General features: G+C 29.6%; 2 protein-coding genes and 1 long non-coding RNA gene across 3 annotated transcripts; 1 reads left to right on the forward strand and 2 right to left on the reverse strand.

Annotated features, from left to right (window-relative positions):
- Positions 1–6,572: 6,572 nt before the first annotated feature.
- Positions 6,573–7,510, reverse strand: LOC11419623 (intracellular ribonuclease LX). Its single transcript, XM_003599194.3, has 2 exons — positions 7,109–7,510; positions 6,573–6,992 (listed from the first exon to the last, which is right to left on the reverse strand). Exons 1-2 carry the CDS (start codon positions 7,508–7,510, stop codon positions 6,573–6,575), a joined length of 822 nt encoding a protein of 273 aa, XP_003599242.2.
- Positions 7,511–10,356: 2,846 nt separating this feature from the next.
- On the reverse strand, positions 10,357–11,547 carry LOC112420506 (uncharacterized). The gene is made up of 3 exons (XR_003010676.2): positions 11,280–11,547; positions 10,772–10,960; positions 10,357–10,677 (listed from the first exon to the last, which is right to left on the reverse strand). It is a non-coding gene; the product is annotated as an uncharacterized lncRNA (long non-coding RNA).
- Positions 11,548–19,752: 8,205 nt separating this feature from the next.
- On the forward strand, positions 19,753–22,833 carry LOC11446792 (transcription factor ICE1). The gene is made up of 4 exons (XM_024778684.2): positions 19,753–20,424; positions 21,768–21,977; positions 22,141–22,311; positions 22,759–22,833. Exons 1-4 carry the CDS (start codon positions 19,753–19,755, stop codon positions 22,831–22,833), a joined length of 1,128 nt encoding a protein of 375 aa, XP_024634452.2.
- The last annotated feature ends 776 nt before the right edge of the window (positions 22,834–23,609 follow it).

Here is a 23,609-nt window from a genome sequence, read left to right on the forward strand (position 1 = left end):
GTGATATCTTCATATTGAGTTGTTGAAAGAACCTCCTTTTAAAATTAGAAAACCACAAGTTTCTTGTATGTGTGAAATCATAATCCTTAATAAAGAGCATTCTCCATTTCCTTGACGTAGTGCTAACATTTTCAAATGATCAGATGATATCGTTGTTTCTCTAAGATACAAATTGTATGTTTGACTTTGCTGCAATATCTGTATTTACTAATATTGACAAAAAAAATACCACGATATATATATATATATATATATATATATATATATATATATATATATATATATATATATATATATATAATAAGCAAAATGCGTTCGTGTCCTCACCTGACCAATTCAAATTGTTCATGATTTTCTTGAGGACATGATCTTTACTCACATCAAGTGACATCACAATCATTCTAGTACATAATCAATTAGATTTGTCCATAAAAACATTTATATAACAAAATTTAGAATCTCTTCAGGAGTTCTAATATATATACGATTATAACAAATTCATTTCAAATCCTTAAAATGGACAAATGATGTCATCTTTCCAATAGATTTGATAGTACGTTTCACTCAAATGAAATCCTTCAAGTAGTTTCATATAATACAAATAAATTGTAGCACATTTTCATATAATTTGAGCCTTTCATGTGCTACTGAACTTAATCAAGTATGAAAAAGTTCTTGGATTCACTTCTGGTGAATATGTCTTTTAAAATAAATGGTAGACATTTACCAATTCACTTCAGGTGAACATATCAAACTCTGTATATATGTAATTTACCATACTAGTTCCTTTTTCGCGCGAAAAATCATATATAGTCATTTACCTTCACACCTTCAAATGTGCAGACTACAAGTCCAAACAAAGTCTGCTTCATGAAACGAGTTTGATTTCAGTAGAATTGTCTCTTTCCATTCTGTAGATATTTTCTTTATCTATAATCTTTAGTTGACTTTAACACATGATCCTCATTATTACTTATCACATAGTGCTATATTATATGCAAAAACACATCAACGTTGACTTCATTTCGGTTCCATCTCATTCCATTGAGATCTTGTATTCATGACATAATTTACCAATATTTTATAAGTTTCAGGTACCTGATTAGTTCTTCTGGAACTGAAAAATCAATTATGTCAGAAAACTCTTTTTGAGTTTCTATATCCTCGTTTGGGTTATCTTTCCTTTAAGCTCCTTTTCTTATACAAAGCTTTTTATATTTGGAACCGATTGATCTATCATGCTTCAGGCACGATGAAGACTCATTTGCAATATTAGATTATCCGATATGGACATCTATAGCAGCTAATAAGATTTGTTTACCTTTGCAAATGAGTTATATCTTAAGGATCAAGAAGAGACAATAATATTTCCTTTCAAATAATTTATTTGAACTTCAGGTTCACAATTTTTAGCTGCTTACCATCTCCCCCTAATATTGGGAAAACCAAACCATCAATTGATAATCAGCCTACTAGGCTGTAAACAAGTTGGCTCAATACAATTAAAGATAGATGGAGATTTATATCAAATACATTTTCCCAATATTCTTTCAAGATTTATCAAAATGCATTATATTGGAGCAATTGTGACATACATAACACATCCAAAAATTCACTTGGATGAAAAATATCAGGTTGTTAACCTTAAACCAATGATAAATTAAGGTGAGAAATTACATATAGTAATGTGTTGGCTTGATGCATATCAATATCTCAATATACAAAATTATTGATTCCCAAAATTGAGTCTATAAGGCATGATCTCATAACCAAAACAGAGTATATAAGGTATGTTCTGATAAGTATCAATCATACAATTAACTTTAGGCGTCTAAAGAATGGATCTTCCAGTCCATTTTATTAGCATATGCTTGTTCAATATCAATTTCAATTGAAAAATGATAGTTATCAAATGATTTCTGAAAATTTCAGAAAATAAACTCTTAGTCAAATTTGTTGAGAAAATAATCTCACAAACTTCTGGTTGTGAATATACATGTGATCATTTAGTTGATGCATCGATTCAAATCATATAATATCCAAGTGATTCACATGATCAATGTATTAATTTAAATAACACCTTATATAGGTGAGAGACTCATTCTTTTAAATTGTCAACTCTATCTGGGAACTATTAACACACAATAGTTACTAGATTGAAGAATCTTATGGTTCTTCAATATATATCCATTTTTTTTTCAAATAATTTATGCATCATAATAGATCCGGGATAACCCAACCGGTCTTGCCATCGATTTGTAAACTTATGGTTTAGAATAATATGTGCTTTCATTGCACTAATAATATAATATGTAAACTTCAGGTTTATAATAATATTTGATTCATTGGTTCTAATCTATTTGAAATTTGAAACATGATTTGTAAACTTATGGTTTACGATATTATGTGCTTCCATTGCACAAATAATATAATATGTAAACTTCAGGTTTACAATAATATGTGCTTCCATTGCACTAATATAAGTGTATTATAAATAAGAGACAAAATAAAATTTTCACTACACTTATTTTCTCCAAAGTATATCTCGTAATATAGAGATTTTTAACATTAAAATTTTATGAGAATGCAATCTCAATGTGTAATGTAACAATAAATTAACTCTTTGGGAGCCTTCAATAATTTATTTATTTTGAAGTGCAATGCTAACATTGATTCCTTGCATCATAAATTATGAAATATACTTTTGGCTCCCCCAAAATGCATGATTGAAACCACTTTATAGTAGAAAATTTAATAACAATAAATTCAACTATCATAATCATGCTATAAATCAAATATTCAATTTCAAATGAAATAAACTTGAATCTTATATATACGAGAGAAAAAATCATGTCAATATTGATTCACTACATGTGAATATAAATATTTACCCATATATTGTAGAATCAATATTTCTCAAAATAATCAAACCTTTGTATAATGTACTACCAAATTGAATCACAAAAGTTGAGATTCATTATTAAAATACAACAAATCTTCCACAAATATATATCATAACTAAATATATATCATAACCAATTATATAGCATTTCTTTATTTATTTATTTTATAACTAAATACAAAGTTTATACACAAAAATTATGTGAATCAATTTTAATTTCAAACTAGAAATTAAAAGGTAGGATATAAATGTTTTGCCAAATAAAAATATATTTTCACAACAAATAAATTCAATTAATCAAATTCAATTCGATGCTAACAACATATTTGCATTTGTTGTTACAATGATCAAATAACCATACTCAATAATTCAAAACAAATATTTTTATTCATGACATTTATGTGCATATCGATAATGGATCATAAATAAGTTTAAATCAAAATCCACACAAAAATTTCCCAAATTACATGAAAGCACAACCATAAAAATAAAATATTTATTTGTCATCAAAAGAAAACACAAATATTGAATAGAACAAATAGATGTACATATCTCCTTATAAGAAACTTCAGTTTTTCGAAAGTATAGAAAATTTTCTACACCGAAAAAAAATTTGGCCTACTATAATTTAGAAAAGAGTCTATATGAGCTGAAATTCAAGAACTTAAAACATGATAATTTAGGTGCCAAACACGATTTTGGTGGTTGAGAAATTGAAATTGCCAAAATTGCATATGAACAAAATTTTCTATCGCGAAGTCAATTTGCTTCTAAAAATAATGATTTTATCCAATTTTTATTTCAAAACAAAAAATTGTGACAATCAACTAAAACAAAATACATGATTCTAATTGGTGTCTATCAATCAAATTGACAATAAATCCATAACAAACAAGAGCCATAAAGTCAGTAAAAAAAACGGAATTAGTTACATTATCGTTTTTTTTTTTTAAATATATAGAATTTAGAAAATAATTTTAGATCAAATCTTAAAAAAAATTGATACAATTTGAATACTTAATTTTAGGAAGAAAAAATAGATATTTAATTTCATATTATATTTGAAACAAACTCAAACGTAAAGATATGTTTCAAATCAATTATAATATATATATATATATATATATATATATATATATATATATATATATTTAACTTAGATCCAAATAAAAACTAGTTGGTTTATTTTAAACCCAACAAAATTGGTTTCAGCAAAAAAGTTGGAAATAATCCACAATTAAGGGAAACAATCTCAATCAAATAGAGATTTGTTTTAAAATCAAACCAAAAAGATAAAATAATAATTAAATCAAGGGATAATTTCAACTGAATCTTAAATAAATAAAACATGGAAATTTGGTGAAAAAAATACACACCAATTCACAAAAGAAAATGAGTTTTTTTTTTCAAGAACTTTTTCACGAACTACTCACAATCAAATCGATTATTTGTGCAATCCATGCATCACTATTGAATTCTTCAGGAATTCATGGAGAATAAAATTGGTTGATTTTTAAGTTTTTTAAGCTTTTCAAGAACTATATAACAGATCTAATCTGTTATTTGTACGATCCTTCATGGATGTATCACTACTGAATTCTTCAGGAATTCGTGGAGGATAAAGATTGATTTTTAAGTTCTTCAAGAACTATGCAATAAATTTAAACCATAAAATAATTCTCCAAGCAATCATTCCTTCATAGATTAACGCTTTTGAATTCTTCAGGAATTCAAAGAGAAAAATATTAAGTTCTTCAGGAACTACGTTGTTGAATTCTTTAGAAATTCACATAGAATAATATTTAGTTCTTCAGGAACTACAGTTTTGAATTCTTCAGGAATTCACAAAGAATAATAGTGAGTTCTTCAGGAACCACACCTTTGAATTCTTCCAAAATTCACATGGAGTAATATTGAGTTTTTCAGGAACGATATAATAGATCTCTTTGATTTTATAATATGAGATTAATTCTTATGCAATACTTCATGATTACATATGGAATAAATAAACACAATAATATAATACAATTCACATAATAGTGGTTCAATGTATCTCTAAGAAACTGATTCCAATTGATTGAATTATAATAGTATAGTCTATAATCATCGATATGAAAATTAAAACTTATTTTCATATAAATAGATTAAAAAGAATTACATACCTCAGTTGGTTAGAGTCTCGTGCTGATAACGTGTTATGAAACTATTAGAATAAGAAGAACAAGAACAAGATTAAAGAGAAGAAGAGAGAATAGAGAGAGAAGAAAGAGGATTATATTATTCTCTTGTCATGTATAATTAGATTACATATGAGCTCTATTTATAGAGAAATACAATGATTTGGGGAGCAAGCACAATATGGCCCAATAAGCTAACAATATGATCCAATAACCCAATTGCTATATGGACATCCACTTGTAATATTCATAACAATTTATTTTTTTTCAAAAACAATTGTAAAATGATACTAGGTGCCACTTACCAATTTTTTTTATGCACGTACCACTTTTTAGTGTAATTTTAAGTATCTCTTGGATTTTCTCTAGGAAAAAAAAAAAAGTATCTCTTGGATAAGATCAAGATAGGCTTGCAAGATGCAATGAGGAATATTCCAACAATTTATGACTGTAGCCTGTTTAAACTGTTGGAATGTAATGTACCCTAAACAGCTACATTCACAATTCATTTCCCCGTTTTTCTAACAAAAAATGACATGACATTTTTTTGAAGTTTATTAAAAATGATACTTTTTTTTGACATATTTTTTTCTTCCTAAAAATGATACTTTTTTAAAACACCGTATATGTATTTTAAGTTTATTAAAAATGAAACTTTTTTAAAACACCGTATATGTATAAACAACACGTTCGAAATTAAAAATAATGAATTCTTTCGAGACATTTTTTAAAGATTCTAAATTAAAAAAAAATATTTTTTAAGAAAATTAAATACTTCAATTTTCAATGTATTGATACACAAATTTTTATTAATTTTACTATTTAAAGTCTTTAAAGAATGTCACGAGGATACTCGTTGGCATTTAAAAAAATAGTAGGTCAAATATCTCACACAAACTTTAAAGTTAGATGCTTATAACAAATCAACTCTTTCAGTTTTTTTTTGTTAGAACTTGATCATTAAAGTCATAAAATATTTGTGATATTGTCTTGTTTTCATCGAACTCAATTAAAAATATTTATATTGACGTTTAATGTTAAGTTGATAAGTCAAAATTCATCGTTTTCAAAACTATAATTTATAAATGTATTATATAATATTGTTGATGAAATATTCTCTATAAAACTTGACGTGAATTCGAAAATAAGAACAAATGCCTTCCAACTTTAAAACTGAAAATTGCATATTGAACATGTATCATAAAGAAATTCAAAAACACCATTATGAACCAATTCATTAATTTATATTTTTTTGGGCAACATTCAGATTTATTATTGAAAAGAAAATTATGAAGATATAGAGATGTAAACAATAAATTTAATTTATGCAGTGAGTTATTATCTAAACTCATATTTATGTTTGTGCTAGTTATTAAACAATTTATATCATAACATCCCCTAAAAAATAAAATTATAACATGCACATAATAATAATAATAATAAATAATAATATTATTATAACTTAATTTATTTATTGCAAATTTTAATCATCATCATGGAAAGTACACGTCCATTGGACATTTAATCAAAGGGCCAGGACAATCTTTGTACTTGTCACCTGTTTTATCTAAGCAAAGTTTAATTTGATATAAATAATCCTTATTTTGCACCCTTAGACATTCAATTTGTGGTTTAAAACCGCCAATACCAGTCTCTATGGTATCAAATATTTTCTGGCTTGTTTCAGGCTTTATACCACCAGGTATAATACCCTCGTTCTGAAGGATAGTTTTCAGTTCTTTTTTATGGTAAATTTTGAAAGCCAAATTAAAAAAGTCCGGTGGATGCATCGACGAACAAGTACCGTGATTATCCCATTGTTCTGACCAGAAAAATAGATCATCGTTTCTCACAGCAGTGTCCAATCGTGGCCAATACTTACGGAGATCTGTCATGCTTACCAAACTAGAAAACTGATAAAATAAACAGCAACAAAAATGTTATTTTTCAAGAATATATATGTAACAATGATAATCATAACAAATAGCAAACATTAACAACAGAAAACATTTCAGTAAAATGAACTTACAGTGGACCAATCTATCTTTTCCTTGGTGCACAAACGTGGCTGAGGATCGCTGATGTTTGACGGCCACACGCCGTGAATAGTAAACCATGTTGTAGGTGGTGGAATGATGCATTTTTTAAACTTGCAGAATGATGTTGGCCATGTTTGAACTATCTTGAGGTACTCAAATGGAGTAACAATTGGCTGTGGTGGTGGTAAAGGAGGAGTTGGTGGAGGTTTTTTCTTCCCTTTATTAAGAAGTGGGGAATAATAAGGTGATGGAGAATCATGAGATAGAGAAGGAGATGTTGGAGTTAGAGTTTTATAATAGCTGGTGTTATTTGGTGTTGAATAAGAGCATGAAGAAGAAGCCAGTAATAGACCCACAAATATGATGATAATTGGAATCATATTGAGTGACATTATGATATCAAAAAATCAAATGTTTCCTAAGTGAATTTCTAAGTCCACCAGATACCTTATTTATAACAACAGAAGGTATAAGTGTGAACCCATTGCATTTTTTTCTACTTATTGTCGTTGTTTAAATTTTTCATACAATCCAAATATGTGATAATAATGCCTTTCAGCTCACACCTTAATTATCCACTCATATATAGGAGCAATTAAGTCCCTCATCAGTATACCATCTATAATATATCATTAGATCTTTAAACAAAAACAGTAAATATAAGCAACCACTTCATCTATTTTATTTGTAATTGGAGACTTCAAATCAAAATTGAAAAACTGTAATTATTTTAGGGTTGGGCAGTAAACCATGAATTATGTGTTCATTTACTTTCTAGCATAATCAAAATTGTATATGTTACCTCTACATGTAACACCCCGATTTTTAATATTAGTTTATTAATATTATTTTTAGATAAATTAGTATTAATGTTAGTATTAGTATATGTTTTTAGGTAGTATTAATTTAAATATTCATATTTATTGGAAGAATAGGTAATGAGAAAATAGATGGGTTGATTAGTCGTTTAAAGAGTGAGAGAAAATAATAATTAGAAAGAAAATAGAGTTTTTTTTAGAGAAAATAAGAAATTAGAGTGCGGACGGGAGGATCAGTAAAGTTGGGATGAAAATAGGTGTAATTAGTGAGACGAGTAGTACTTTAATGATTTAAGTAGATGGGAGTGTGAATAGCAAGGCGGTGTAGCTACAGAAATAATAGTAACAATATATAGAGGTGCAGATAGTAATTTGAAAAGATTAGTAACAAACCTGGAGGACATATAGTAATCTAAAAAGATTGGTAACATACTCAATTAGAGTTTATAAATAGAGAAAAGAATTAGAGAAGAAGGGTTACTTAGAAAGAGAGAAACAAAGCGGCAAAAGAAAAACTAGGGTTGTGGAGAAAAGAGTCAAGGAGGCACACCGAGAAGAATCTAGAGAGAGATTTCACAGTAGGAATTCATCAAATTCTTCGAACTAGTAAGGGTGGAGTTTTATTCATTGTAAGGGTTGTGTACTCATGTGGATAGTGAAGGGTTGTTAATTTTCATTATTTTCTTATTCCTTCGATGATCTATGATTAAATTCGTGTTCTTGTTTTTTTGTTGCTGTTATTATTTGTAGATTTTTGTTTCTAAAGTTGTGATGTTTTCATGTTAAATTTGGGATTGAAATATTGTGATGTTCTGTTTTTTTTTTAAGAGAATAAAACCATGACTACTTGCAATCGGATTCTGATTACTTCTAAACTTTATATGGTTTTAAATTGGTAATTTTATAATCAATTTATTAAGTCATTAATGTTTATATTACCTTTGGTTTGCTGCTATAAGTTACACTATTATTTATTTTTTTGGCTTGTGAGAAATTATTCTTGTTATTTTCCATCGCTACTAACACCTAGATTCTAGTTCATTCAATTTAATTGCCGTAACCATTCACTGTTGATGTACCTACTTCGATTTAATTTGTGGATTACTATTACTGTGGTCTTGTGTGGATTATAACTTGAGTTCCATAATGAAAACTAGTTAGTGTGCCATGCCAATTTAATATTAATGGTCGTGAATTGTTCTTTAAAAAGGATGTAGCTTGATTTATTTATTTTATTCTCTATATTGACAAAAGTTTTTTTTTTTTTTTTGAGAGAAATAAAATCATATCATTTCATTAGAAATCAGATTGGTAATATATGTAGGAATATCATCAAAGACCTGGAAGCTAGTACTAGATGTGGCTGCCTTAGCTAAAGCATGTGCAACCTCATTTGCTTGCCTCCTAATAAACTCGACATGAGAGTTTGTTAAATTGGTATTACAGAATTGGACACTATTATCCATGATAGAGCCAAACTCGGTGACATCTCCATGACCATTGTTGAAATAGTCAGCTACTCTTTTAGAGTCAACCTCGAAATCAACATTTGAGAGTTGAAGTTCATGGATCCACCTAATCGCATGGTATAATGCAAGAGCCTCCCCAACATCCACTGAGCAAACTGGAGTAAACCACATAGTTTTAGAACGAAAATGGTTCCCATCCGAGTCTCAAATACACATACCAAGACCCACCTTATTTGTCTTTACCAACTGAGCTAAGCTCATGGGGACGAGGACACTAGTTTAACAAGACTCTATAAATTATAGTTTATTGTTATTAATTCTTCTTATCAGCAATCATGCGAAATTGATGGATGTATGTATTTGTTTCATGGGAAAATATAGATAGACATCCTTTTTTTCATACCACTCTTGTATACACCTAAGTGGGAGGTTATTTTGATAATGTGAAACAAATGATAAGTAGTTATTTTGAACCCACATTGCCACATGTTGCATTTATATATGGAGGTTTAAGGGGTGTATGCCACCTATGTGTGTCTATGTATAAGCACTCTTGTTTCATTTCATGCATGGTTCCATGTTATTGGTTTTACCAAACATGTTTACGAAAAAACCTAAAATTCCATAAAATAAGTGGAGATGTAAGGGACCAAACCACATCAAACCATGTGCCTCACGCATGCAAGCAAGTGTTCTATCATTTGAGGGAGAAAGTCTTACTTAGACACAATCACAAATAAAATTATTTAGGTATATATATAACAATAAAAAAAATTAAATGATAAATAAATTAGTCACATCCTTCAATATTATCAAACCAATTTTTCTTCAAAAAAAAAAGGCATTCATTGCGAATGTACCTAAACTTTTTATATTTAGGTTTGTCCCTGTGTAAGTATTTCTCGATTTGAGGGTATACAAATGTTGATTAAATAACTAATAAATAACAGCTTCAATCCAAAAGTCAACTAGTTATTGAGATAATTCACACAAAATGTTACATCAGTGATTTAATAATAATATTCATCTGCAATAGAGTCATTTTCATCTGTTCAAAGACTCCTAAATCACATCCATATCAACATTTCCTCCTTAAACTACTACTCTTATGCAGGATTTTTCTGAAAAGTTTCAGATAGCACAACAACAAGGCCAGCAGCTCCACATGATTCTAAAACAATCTTAAAAAGTTTAAAACACAGTTTCATTGCTTTGATGATTTCAAAGTCTTCCACTGTGATTATATCTTCAACAAGATCTTGTACAATAGGCCTGTGTCACAGAAAACTCGACAAATTAATCGAAAAAGAGCAAAACACTTTATTTTAGTTCATAATATACATGATTGCTAAGGATTTGTTTTTACCATGTGTGGTCTCCGAGAAATGCTCGAAGCCTGTCTGCTATAATATTTATCTCAGGCAATTTTATTATCCTCCTTGTTGTCTTAGATTGCGATGCATATCATCAGCTCCTTTATGCTCAGCAACCAAAATACAAATAGCCGAGTTAATAGCTTTGGCAGCTATTGCTACTCCTGCTATCATACCTCCGCCTGCAGTTAACCCCCCAACCAAATATTAGATCACAGATGGAGCAGAGATTTTACTGGGTGACAATCCTCTAATGTGATATTTGTGATGCATATGATACATTTTATTTGACACAACTTCAACATTTCCAATCAGAGCACTTTATAAGTATACCCTTATTCAGTAATACTTAGTAGCCTTATTAGCTTGAAAATTTAAAGTATTCATTTTTTTTTTTCGCATAAGTTGAACCAACTAAAGACATATGGGAGAAGCTAAAAAAACCAAATGATATGGAATTGTAAGTGTAAATTATTGTTTAAAGATAAAATATATATATACCTGTTAATCAAGGAAATCACGGTTATTAAAGTAGATAATTTATTGCTAATGAACCAAACATGTACTTGGTTGTTTGTGTTGGTTTTTTTTGCTTCTGAAGTCAGTAGTAACAGTGCATATCTGAAAGAAAATAATTTAAATTTACTTTTGAAACCACTGGCAACAATATTGATTGAAGGAGAGAATGATGAATTTAAAATGGAGTTGTTTGATTTGAGAGATGGAGAAGGAGTTTGAGTCGATTAGATTGTATACATTGTTGTCTTATAAAGCAAGAAAAAGAAACCGTGGTTGAGTACTTGAGTTATGTGTTTTATTTTTGTCTAGTGTGGTTTAGTTATTATAGCAAGAAAAAGAAAGTGTGGTTGAGTCATGTGATTTTTTTTTGTCCAATGTGGTTGAATTATGTGTGAGAGTGCGATGCTCTCCAACTCGTGACCAACGTGGATATCATGCATGAAAATGAAGGTGAAAGAATTTTTAATAATGCACAATTGCACATGGTGTGGGTGAGGTGATTCTTATTTACATTTAATAATGCACATGGGTAAGTACAGAAATTAACATATATATGAGGAGACAATGATAAAGGAAATTTTAGTGCTTTTTACCAAATTGCACAAAGTGATTTATTGGTGGGTCGGATATTCACTTGTGTGATTTATAAATTCCTATGTTTGTTACAAAGTTAAAAAATTAACTTTTGGGAATTAAAAATTTCTTGAAAAATAATAACTTTCACTTATCCATGATTTTATTCTCAAATAAAGTGGATGATAAAATTGAAATAACTACCCATATATACCCACTATCACAAATAATGCCCATAAATCTGACAATTATTTACAAAACATATTTTTTTAAAAATACCCAGGAATAAGATGCCTATTATTATTTCTTCAGAAAAGTTTATTCCTAAAAATAAAATTTTCAACCGTCAAACAAACACCCCTAACAAATAATCAAAAACTGAATCAAACTCACACCCACAACACAACCAAGTGCACTTATGTACAACCATGAAACCAAATTGCATAAAATGAGATATACGTAAACATTTGCGAACTCCAAACCTCAAACCATCCCTAACAAATCTGAATCCAAATTTTGAAATTCAAAAATTGAACTTTTTTTGGTCAATTAGCCTAGTGGTTATATTCACACACATTATGTGTAGAGAAATAGAAAATTCGAGGTTCGAACCCTGACCCCTGCACATAATATCTCTGGTAGCTACCAACTGAGCTACATCTACGGGACAAAAAAAAAAAAAAAAAAGTTGAACGCCAACACAATAACAAATTCATGTACTTTAATGTGTCATGCTTAATAGCACTACTCTTGTAAAAATACTCATTGTATATAAATTTATTCTGAGTAAAGTTATGGTTTTGTTTCTTCTAAGTGATTCACTTAAATTACGGTAGAATAAAATATAATTTAAATTTATTTCAATGACTATTAATCATTTCATTAAAATTTAAATTAAATTATTTAAAAATCCTCTTGAACCCATTTTCATAGTGGAAAATTATATATAATCATGTAGCAATTTTGAATAAATGAAAATTATCGGGTCTAGTGCAGGTAATTTTAAATTCTAAAGTTTTAACATTAAAGTTAAAGGTTACTTAAAAAAAAACAAAAATAAAACACTAAAGTTAAAGGTGTCTGGTATTTTTAATTTTTGTTTATCTTAGAAGTTGCTTTAAAACCTAAAATTGTTTGGTCTAATTTTTATAAAATTTTGATTTAATATAAATATATATCATTTCAATATATGTTTAATCCTTTTTGAAGAAAATATATGTTTAATCCTTATTACGCTCGATGTTAATACAAAATTATTCTTTTAAAATATGTCCCCGGTTCATCCAAATAAATTAATAAATATTTTAAAATACTCAAACAAAAATGATTTTAATTTTAATACACAGTCATATCCTTTAATAAAAATAAAAATGATGGCACTTCAGTACCTTTAAAAAAACGACACTCCACTTATTCATCTTTAAGGTGAATTTCTTTAGCCGCTAGATTACTTGACAAAAAAAAATTACGACACTCGAATAAATATGCACGGTCACTTCTTATATTACAAGCAATATTTTTTGAAAGGACTTTTTTTTTTTACAAAAGAAAAATCAACTCATTTAATTAATAATAATGGTCTAAATACAAGATAGCATGATGATGAATTTGAGAACTAACATAAGATAATGACGCTCTAGCTAACAAATGAGCAACATTATTTGGTTGTCACCTAATGAAAAAATATCTTAAAGTTTTGGTTAATTCTCAATGAAGCTTTGCAAATCTCTAGAATAGAGCCGAACAAGGAATATGTGCTAAGTCCTAGCTTTTATGTGTGCCTTCCTCTAAGACACATACCAATGCCATAACAACCTTCCTCCTTGAAAATTGTCGTGCCAATAATGCACTTTACCTCCCCCTCTGCCAGTTTCCTCCATTTACTTTGTTCATGACGAGAAGTCCCGCTGTTATTTAGCTCTTCTCCTTCGCCGTGGCCCTCCTTTGCGCAAGCTGGCTACCATTGCAATAGGGTTATGCGTGCCATATGGGCAGACATACGAGGGCTAGTGTCAATATCGTTCTAGAGCTTGTCGTTTCTTCACTTCCATATATAGCATAAAGTCGTGATAAAAGTGAGAAATTGTTGAGGTAGTTGTTCGAGTAGCTGGAAAAATAGAGATACAAAACCATCTGTAATTTCAAAATTCTCCTTGATGATGTGCCAAAGATTTGCTGCTTTCCATACTGCTTCCAATTCATCACAGCCAAAGAAAACATATCAATCATTTTCGTACGACCTCTCACACATCCCACATCGATCGCTACATTGAACGCCTCTTGTTTTCAAACAGTGTCGTGTTTATAAAATTGAACGATACGATCATAACCTTATTTTTACAGAAGATCAAAGCAAAGATTTCATGATGGGTATAAAAAAAATGATACGATCATTTTGTAATATTAATTTGTTGATAAAAAGGATGTGTTAAATTGAAGAAAAAAAAACAAAGAATTGATAAATGTGCACCGTTCTAATGAATAGAGTTTATTGGTTTTAAACCAAATATATTGAGAGAAAGCAAATATGAATTTTCCAGATGAGAGTCGAAGAGTACTCATAAGCCAAAAAGCTTCGTATCTATCAAAATAAGTAAGTATATTGACTCATCATGTAATGATATATATATATATATATATATATATATATATATATGAATACATGCAAAGAAAGATATATAATATATCATTTTTTGGATTATCCTAACACCTTGTGCTCGGCTGCCAATAATTAGGAGAACATATGTCGGACCTGGATCCTCTGCTGCCTTATTGTCTCCTGCCATCTCTCCTGCACAGATCCAACGGCTGAGAGAAAAGGAAAATAAAAGCGGTGACATCACAGGAAAGAGAAACGGATGGGTAAATCAATTTTTTTTCATCATCTCTCCTGCCTTATTCTCTTGTTGTTGTTGCTGTGAGATTTCTTTATCGCATCATCTCTTTGTCAAAATCATTGTTAGAAAGCATAATCAATCCCAATTTCACCTACCATGGAGGAATTAACAACTGGGTTTTAGCAGGATTGATTTTTTCTTTTAAAATATTAATTTTGAATAGAAAAGCATAACATCCAAAATAACAATTCACCATTTTTGCATTTGAAAAGCCATTGAAAGAGGGGAATCATGATTTCACCTATGCCCAACTTGTTTCTCATCTATTGTTCTTTTCCTTTACTATTTTTGTTGATAGAAAAAAGGGTTCAGATGTTGTTTTGATGTTTTGTCTGAAAGTGGTAAAGATTGATTCAATTAATTTGTATTTTGGGTTACTAAAATCAACACTCTCACTGTAAAAAAATCCCAAGAGAAAAACGACATCAATGAAGAAGAAAACCCAGAAAAATGAAGAAATGTGATATTTTCTCTCTCCTTTAATTATGTCATTTTTTTCATTTAATCAAAAAATCATTGGATTAATCCAACGGCTCAGGATTGCGCAGGAGGGGCTGCAGATAATAGAAGGCAGGAGAGGATCAAGATCCAAATATTTCATGTTGTAAAAGAAATATATATCTTGAAATATATCATGTTGTAAATAAATCCAACATTTATTTTAACTGAACTGTTCATCTTCAAGATGAAAAAAAAAAACGTATGATATGGCTTGATTTCTCTTTTCTTTGATGACATTAAATCAATGGTATTTGATTGCAACAACCAACAATATAAAATAAGAAAAGCATAAGTCGATTGGTCAGTAGACAGAAATCTGATGCTTGCATATAGGGGCGGTTTTACCTGCCGGCGGTCCTGGGCATATGCCCGGGTTCAACCGATACTTTTTTCTATCACTACAAGAAATTTGATTTATAATGACGGCCAAAATCTGTTACTAAGAGGCAAATTTCCGTAGAAAAATCCATCACACTGCATGTTTTCCACTTTTACCTAAGGACAAAACCGTAGGTAATTTCTAAGGAGACCATTTTAAAAACATTATGGACCTCTACCTACGGTTACGACTGTCACTAAAACTTATCATTGTTATATTTGATTTTTTATATTTTCTATTCTATTATAAATTCTAAAAATATATAATTCATAAAATTACCACTAAAATTAGTTTATCAATATAATAAAATATTATAACCAATATTATTGGAATTTGAAATAGATTGCTATAATTAATTTTTAGAATAAATTTTTAAAGTAACTTAACTAGAATAATTCTCACTAACTATGAAATATTATACGATTTATGCAAACCAATACTCAATACTCACAAAAATCAAAATCTATATATACTCTATTGTTCATTCAATTTATGATAACAAAATTTGAATCACTATTCATAATAGCTTATTACACAAAATAACTTACAATAACTTCTACAATCACTTCATACCTAAAAAGAATTGTAATCACTTCTACACCAGGGCTAATAAATCAGATTTTAACTTTAATTTGTGGATCTTCAACAATAGCGGGTGCACAAAGGGGATTCTCCTCCATGGCCGTTTAACATTGCACAAGGGGGATTCTCCTCTAACTACATAGGCTCTGAAATCTAAGCTCAACAATCTCTGGCCTCGATTGAGAAATTGGAGCTTGATTCCACTTGGTAAGGGTTTTTTCGAATTCCATTTCAATTCTATTGAAGACTTGAACCATATTTGGGCTCTTGGTGTAGTTAACTTGAAATCTGAATTTTTGAGATTCTATGGTTGGACAAAAGATTTTGTTCCCAAAGCACAAGCACAAACACATGCTCAGGTTTGGGTCAGGTTGATGCAATTGCCACAAGAATACTAGTGCATGCAAATTCTGTTTGAGATTGCTTCTGGTCTGGGAACACCTCTCACCATTTGATGAGGCAACTCAACATAAGCGCTTTGGCCTCTTTGCTAGAATTCTGATTGATGTCAATATGGCTGAGAAATTATTTGAATCTATCATTGTTGAAAGAGAAGGTCATGCTTTGACCATAAAGGTTCAATATGAAAAACACCCTTTGTTCTGTGCCCACTACAAAACTATAGGCCATAGCGTTCAATCATGCTCCAAAATGAATGCAGATACCAGTGTCCTGAAGCAAGTTAACAAGGTTTTTCACAAATTCAGGCCAAAAAAGTTACTCGATTGCCCGTTAACAAAGTGGCCGATGCAACTGGTGTTGATTAGGTACCAACACCTGTCTATAAGACTGCAAACACACCTGCTAACATTGATTTCAATGAAAACACTTTGGATCCAGCTTTTGACGAAGGGGACTGTTCAGTTCAAGATGTGAATGAAACTGGAGTTCACAACATAGAACATCTTACTACTGTTCATCACAAGCCTAATGGAGATAATCTCAAACTGCACAACTCCTTTGAGTTGTTGGAATCTGGTCCTGAGCAGGTGGAGCATGTCATAGGGCAAGCTCTATCAGGGAAGGTTGCCTTGACTCATAGCACAAACTTAGAGCACCCTTGTAACTTGGTAAAAGAGAACTTTCAACATGCTGCTTTAAGCTCAAACAACTCTATAGAACAAACTAGGACCATTGGGAGGAGGGCATTCCCCAAAGTTACTTCTGTGTCACCTGGTTTTGCTAAGGGCCCTATATTTGATGAATCTTCCTTATTGCAGCCCATCATTGTTCCCATTACTACCAATGATGAATTATTGAGGCCAGACAAAAGTAAAGTGTAAGTACTTGCTGGCCCTAGAAATCTAAATGTTGCATGTTTAAAAGATGGCAAAACTTTGAGCAATTTTTGGGGAGATGAAGATACATATACTACTGCTGTTGACCATGACACAGACAATGAAACTCATAAAATCACCTCTAATTTTCCACAGTCTGACATTTACCTGGTATCTCCTACTGACAAGGTCAAGAAAACCAAAAGGGGCAGGACTAAGAAACAAAAGAGCCCTAAAACTGCAACTGATGTCCCTGCACAACATCACAACTTTCCTGAGCATGGTAAAGACATTGTTAATACCAGATTCCATATTAGTACTAGAGGTCGGAAAATGAGTGCATTCAAACCCGTGCTAAGAGTGGCATATCTAAAGTATATAAAACATGATGTGTATGCATTGGTTTAGGCTTTCGTTTTGTTCTCTATTGCTTTGCTTCTTTGTGTTTGTGTCATTTCAATGTAACCTCAGTAGCAGGGTGTGTTTTTCATCTTATGCCTCCTTAGAAGTGGTTTAAGGTTACTAAGGAAGTGACTTTGCTTTACTGTCTTTTTTTGTCGAATTGGGTATTGGCTTAGTCCCCCCAATTTTGTACTGTTCCCTTTTTTCTTTTATTGAATTTTTCTAGCTTTATAAAAAAGAAAATAATAATAATAGCGGGTGCACCAAAGTTATTACCACATCAACAAAGGAAGTCTCGGAGAGAGTATTTACCTCGTAATTTTATTTAGCACACTATTGGTAGGTTATGTTTCATCTCTCTTATTTCAATTTGTACTTTTATTGACAAAATGACGAGTTTATTTGATTTCGATTTATGACTATTTATATACAATGTAACATGTGAATTTGCGGTCAAAATTTTGCCCAGACTATATAAAATTCCTGGCTCCGCCGCAAGTTGCATATATAGCTTATATTTATTTTTTCTCTTTCAATTTCTTTCCTAAAAAAAAGTATGCGTGATTGAAAACAAAAAACTTGAAATTTCCCATCTATATATAATTTAATTCTATTGATTTTTTAAAACAAATTAGGATTTTTTCCAAAATTTTTTGTTGTTGTTTTATGACAAGTATTCTGGATTTTACACTTTGGTCAAAAACATTAGAAAATAAACAAATATTTTTTATTTGAAATATTATTTTAATATTGTATTATAATATCTACTCATTTGAAGTATGAGTTTTAAATGTATATATATTTTGTTTGACATAAGTTATTTATAAATATTAATAAGTATTATTATATTTAACACTAGTATCATTGTTTATTAATTTATAGCATATAATATTATTTACTTTTTTGAATAATATAATGTATAATATATTGATTACTCATTTTTTTTTCAAATAAATATAAGACTTAATTACAAATTTAATTCCTCTTTTTTAACCCTGGTGCAATTGGTCCCTTCATCTAAAAACCCACCAAATTTAGTCCTTCAATCAAAGTTTTGGACTAAAAAGTTGTGATGTGATATGGAATGACCAACACCCATTAAATTATAAGAAAATAGTTTAAAAAACTTAAGTTTCAACTTTTATGTCGATGCTTCCCCTTGATGTCTGTCATTTCTCCTGATTTAGCGGAAAAAAACTTTTACAATGTAAATAATAACATGTACAAATTTAATTTGTATAAATGGTTATGCATCACCGGATTGTATATTACGTCATGGGAAACTTATTATATCGTAATATTTTAACCTAAAAATTTGAGTAAGGGATCAAAACTGATAGATTTTAAAATAGGGGATCAATCCTATGAGAAAATTAAAATAAAAGGGATAAAAAATGTAACAAAGTTTAAATATAAAACTTTAAATCAAATATTGATATACTAATGATAATCATTATAAGTGGTTAGTATTATTTTTAAGATATATCCATTGTTTTAATAATGTGAAAATGAAATAATTTAATCAACTGTAAATTTAGTAAACATTATAATTTCATACCATAAAGGTCATATTCTTTAGAATATTGGGATTGAAAAAATGTAACGCAGTCAAGCACGCACATAGAGAGAAAAATAGAGCACACTTTATTTCACACCTCTCATACACATCACTCACGCTCCTCTCGTTTTTCTTACATAAAAATAATTTGACTTTACATTTTATTATTTTAACAATGATGGTCAAAACAATACTTTTCTTCTAGAACTAAAAATTTAAGCTTAAAAGCTCTTAAACTTTTCTCATTAACCATAACCAAAACAATCAAATCTTTATCTCTTTCTCAATGGAGGAAGACATGGCACCTTGGTTGAAACCTCAAATCGAAGAAGAGTGGTACATGAACAGTATACCGCCTCATACTGAAGAACTTATCCCAAATCTTCAAAACCACACTCAACAACAAAACAATGTCGGTCCTTCAGATCCAAACACTTCTGTTTTTAAGCACCATTTAGGTTCCTCGTTTTCTTTGCCATCACCTAAATCCAATTTCTCAAATCTACTAAATATTAATGACAACATCAATATAAATGGCTCCACCACCAACAACAAAAATGACAACAACAACCCATTCGGTAGTGTCTTCAATTTAGAATCCCAAGGTTTTTCTCAAACTCCATTGTCAATTCCGCGATTAACCTTGACATGGTTGAACGGATTTGAGAAGAAGATGAGAAAAGATGAAAATGGAGAGGTTGAGAAAGGATTGAATTACAACTCTAATGAGAGCGTTGATGCTGGGAAGATGAGGAACCACGAGAAAAATGCGGACAATAATTATAACTCAAACACCATCATAGATAATTTTGATGATGAAAATTGTGTTAGTGAGGGTGACCGAAAAGGGAAGAAGAAGGAAAATCCATCAAAGAGTCTCATCGCTGAGAGGAAGCGAAGGAAGAAACTCAAGAATAATATGCACAAGCTTCGTTCTGTTGTGCCAAAGATTAGCAAGGTATCGTATTCATAACTCATGTATCCATCTTTTTTTTTTTTTTTGTCGTGCTAACGCCTCCATTCATCACGATCAACATCATATGATAATTCATGCATATTTATTCATATGTAAAAACAAAATGAAATTATTTATCATGCCTATAATTTAAGCACATAAAACATTTTCCATTCAAATCCAAATATAATTTATGTATATTTATTCATATGTGTATGAATTTTTTTTTATCTGGAGAAATAATAACTAATACATCTTTTGCTTCTTTACTCCCCATTTTTCAAACTAATATTTGAAGCAATCTCTTAAAGACTGGTGCTAGTCACACCCCAAAAAAATAAGTTACACCCGAATTTATTTAAATTTTACAATAATACTAAAATTGCCCTCTTCATGTAAATTTTTAAAAACCCATCTTTTATGATCATTCTGAACCCTTACCCCCTTTTATCCACAAATCACCATAGATGTGCAACCAATATCTGAATCAACATCTTTGTTATTGATCTGTACTATATTCATAAAGGTTAGTGAATTTCATGAATTTTATTTTCGATGAGTTTCTATTTGTTTATTGTTTGTTTTGGTATGAGATATGTTCAATTTAGGTTAGTGTAAATTAAGTTTACTTATGTTCAATTTAGGTTAATGTAAATTTAGTTTACTTATGTCAATGTAAATTAAGTTTACTTATGTTCAATTTAGGTTAATGTAAATTTAGTTTACTTATGTTCAATCTAGGTTAATGTAAATTAAATTTACTTATGTTCAATCTAGGTTAATGTAAATTCAGTTTAGTTACGTTCAGTTCAATCTAGGTTAATGTAAATTTAGTTTACTTATGTTCAATCTAGGTTAATGTAAATTCAGTTTACTTACTTTCAATCTAGGTTAATGTAAATTAAGTTTACTTATGTTCAATTTAGGGGTATATTAGTCATTCTGGAGTGTAACTTGTTTTTTTTGGGGTGTGACTAGCACCAGTCTCTCTTAAATTATGTTAGGTATTTCTATAATGTGAAATGAAAAAACATTTATGATTTAAGAACATGATTTTTGTTTTTACTTATTTCTATATGAGAATTTTATCACTCTAAAATTTAACGCGTGTTTTTAGTTGGTCTTACTACATAGGTTATTAACAATATTTTGTCCCTTAATTTGTGTATGAGATAATAAGTTTATGTTTTTATAATAAGAAATGTTAGTATTTAGTTGTAAGACTAATATTTACTATTTTTCCCTTGTTTAAACCCACAACCTCTTAATCCTTTTTTCTTAACTCAAACAATTTGTGTTATCCAACACTCCTTAATACAAATTTATGTATTTCATTTCTTTTACAGATGGATAAAGTTTCAATACTTGGGGATGCTGTTGACTACTTGAAGGAGTTAAAACAACAAATTAATGATCTTCAAAGTGAGATAAAATCAAGCTCTCATAAATCATTTATGCCATTGCCTATGACATCTACCATGTCAACCCTTCCGGTTCAACTTAAAGAACAATTATTTCAAAACAATGTATCAAGCCTTAAAAACCAACCAGCAAAGGTATTTATTTACTTTAAAACAAAATTCTTATTCCTAAAAAGGATAAAACAGTTTAAACGAAGGGTAAAAATGAAAGAAAAAACCACCCAAAAATATTTATTCACTTTATATATAGGTATAAAATAGATATGTAAGTGTAGATAATAATATGATTGATTTGCAGGTAGAGGTTAGGGTAAAGGAAGGGGGGATTGTCAACATACATATAACTTGTGCTTCCAAACCAGGTGTTTTGGTCTCGACTATGATGGCATTAGATAGCCTTGGATTGGATGTTCATCAGGCTAACATAAGTTGTTTTAATGATTTTTCTCTAGATGTGTTCAAAGTTGAGGTATACATTTATATATTTTTCACTGCCATACTTTATAGAAAATTATCTTATTTAATTACCCTGTCATTTATTTTATAATTTCTATTAATTATTATTTTAAAATTAATTTTAGATGCCAATATGTGATCATGGTAAAAATGTAATGAATGTTGTATGATATATACTAACTTGATTTTTTAAAGCATACCGACGATTATTTAGTTCAGAGTTGCACTTACATTTATGTTTTTTTGCAATAATTTGTCAAGTTAAGTGATCCTATGGTGAGTGTAAGTTCAAGATTTATTCTTGTCTTTCATTTTCATTATCTTTTATGAATGGATGTTAAAGCCTTTTACTTTTACAATAAAATTTATCTTTTAAATGAGAAAAAATATCAATTTTAATGAGATGATATTTTCATAATACTTTTTTATATTGATTTTGGCTTTTCTTGTTTCTTTTCAGCAACACAATAAAGACCAGGAGTTGGCCCCCGGGAAAATAAAAGCGGTATTGTTGAAGGCATTAGATTCCCATTAAATGGTGTGATTTAAGTTATAGACAAATTATATCTTTCCAAATACATTAGTTGCCTCTGTTGTAGCATGAGGTTTCTAAATGCTTTTACTTCTCATTATTTTGTATTGAAAGTTATTATGCCCAAACCAATATCAAACTAGTATTAAGTTTATGGTTTTGTATTTTCTGTTTTAATTTGAACACATCATACTTTTATTACTTTGAAGTCATGAAATAAATTGTCATTTGTCTTGATAAGTTGTGCTAATTTTTGTTTCTTAATTGGTCTCATCATTGGAAAAAATAAATAAATCAAAGTTCATAAACTTGAGGTGGTATGGTAAAATAGCTTGAATTGATTATTCACGTTGAAGTTACTTCTATTGTTTTTTATGAGAGAAATAACTTATTGGCCTCTTTAAATCTATTTGTGTTTTAAGAAATGTCTTTCTCCCAACAACACATGAAAACATTCAAATTTTTGTTATTTGATATTTTTTTTTTTGCCAATTTTATGCAATCTTGTATGAATTCTTTACTAGTTCACAGAAAAATGCTCTATGGAAACGTGATTAAATTTCACACTTTTGTTTTCAATTTTTTTTTACATTCTATCCAATCTTATAGAAAATCTTTGCTGGTAAGAGATAAGAATCATTTAGGTAGAGGAGGATAATGAATTGATCTAAATTAAATTAAAGTACTTGAAATTAAAGATAGTTGATCCCCGATATAATCAAAATAATAGTAATATGTTTTTTAACCAAAAAAGAGAGGAGCAGCAAAGTGCTGCAACC

Source organism: Medicago truncatula, chromosome 3, assembly GCF_003473485.1.
Source record: "Medicago truncatula cultivar Jemalong A17 chromosome 3, MtrunA17r5.0-ANR, whole genome shotgun sequence".
Lineage (NCBI taxonomy): Eukaryota > Viridiplantae > Streptophyta > Magnoliopsida > Fabales > Fabaceae > Medicago > Medicago truncatula.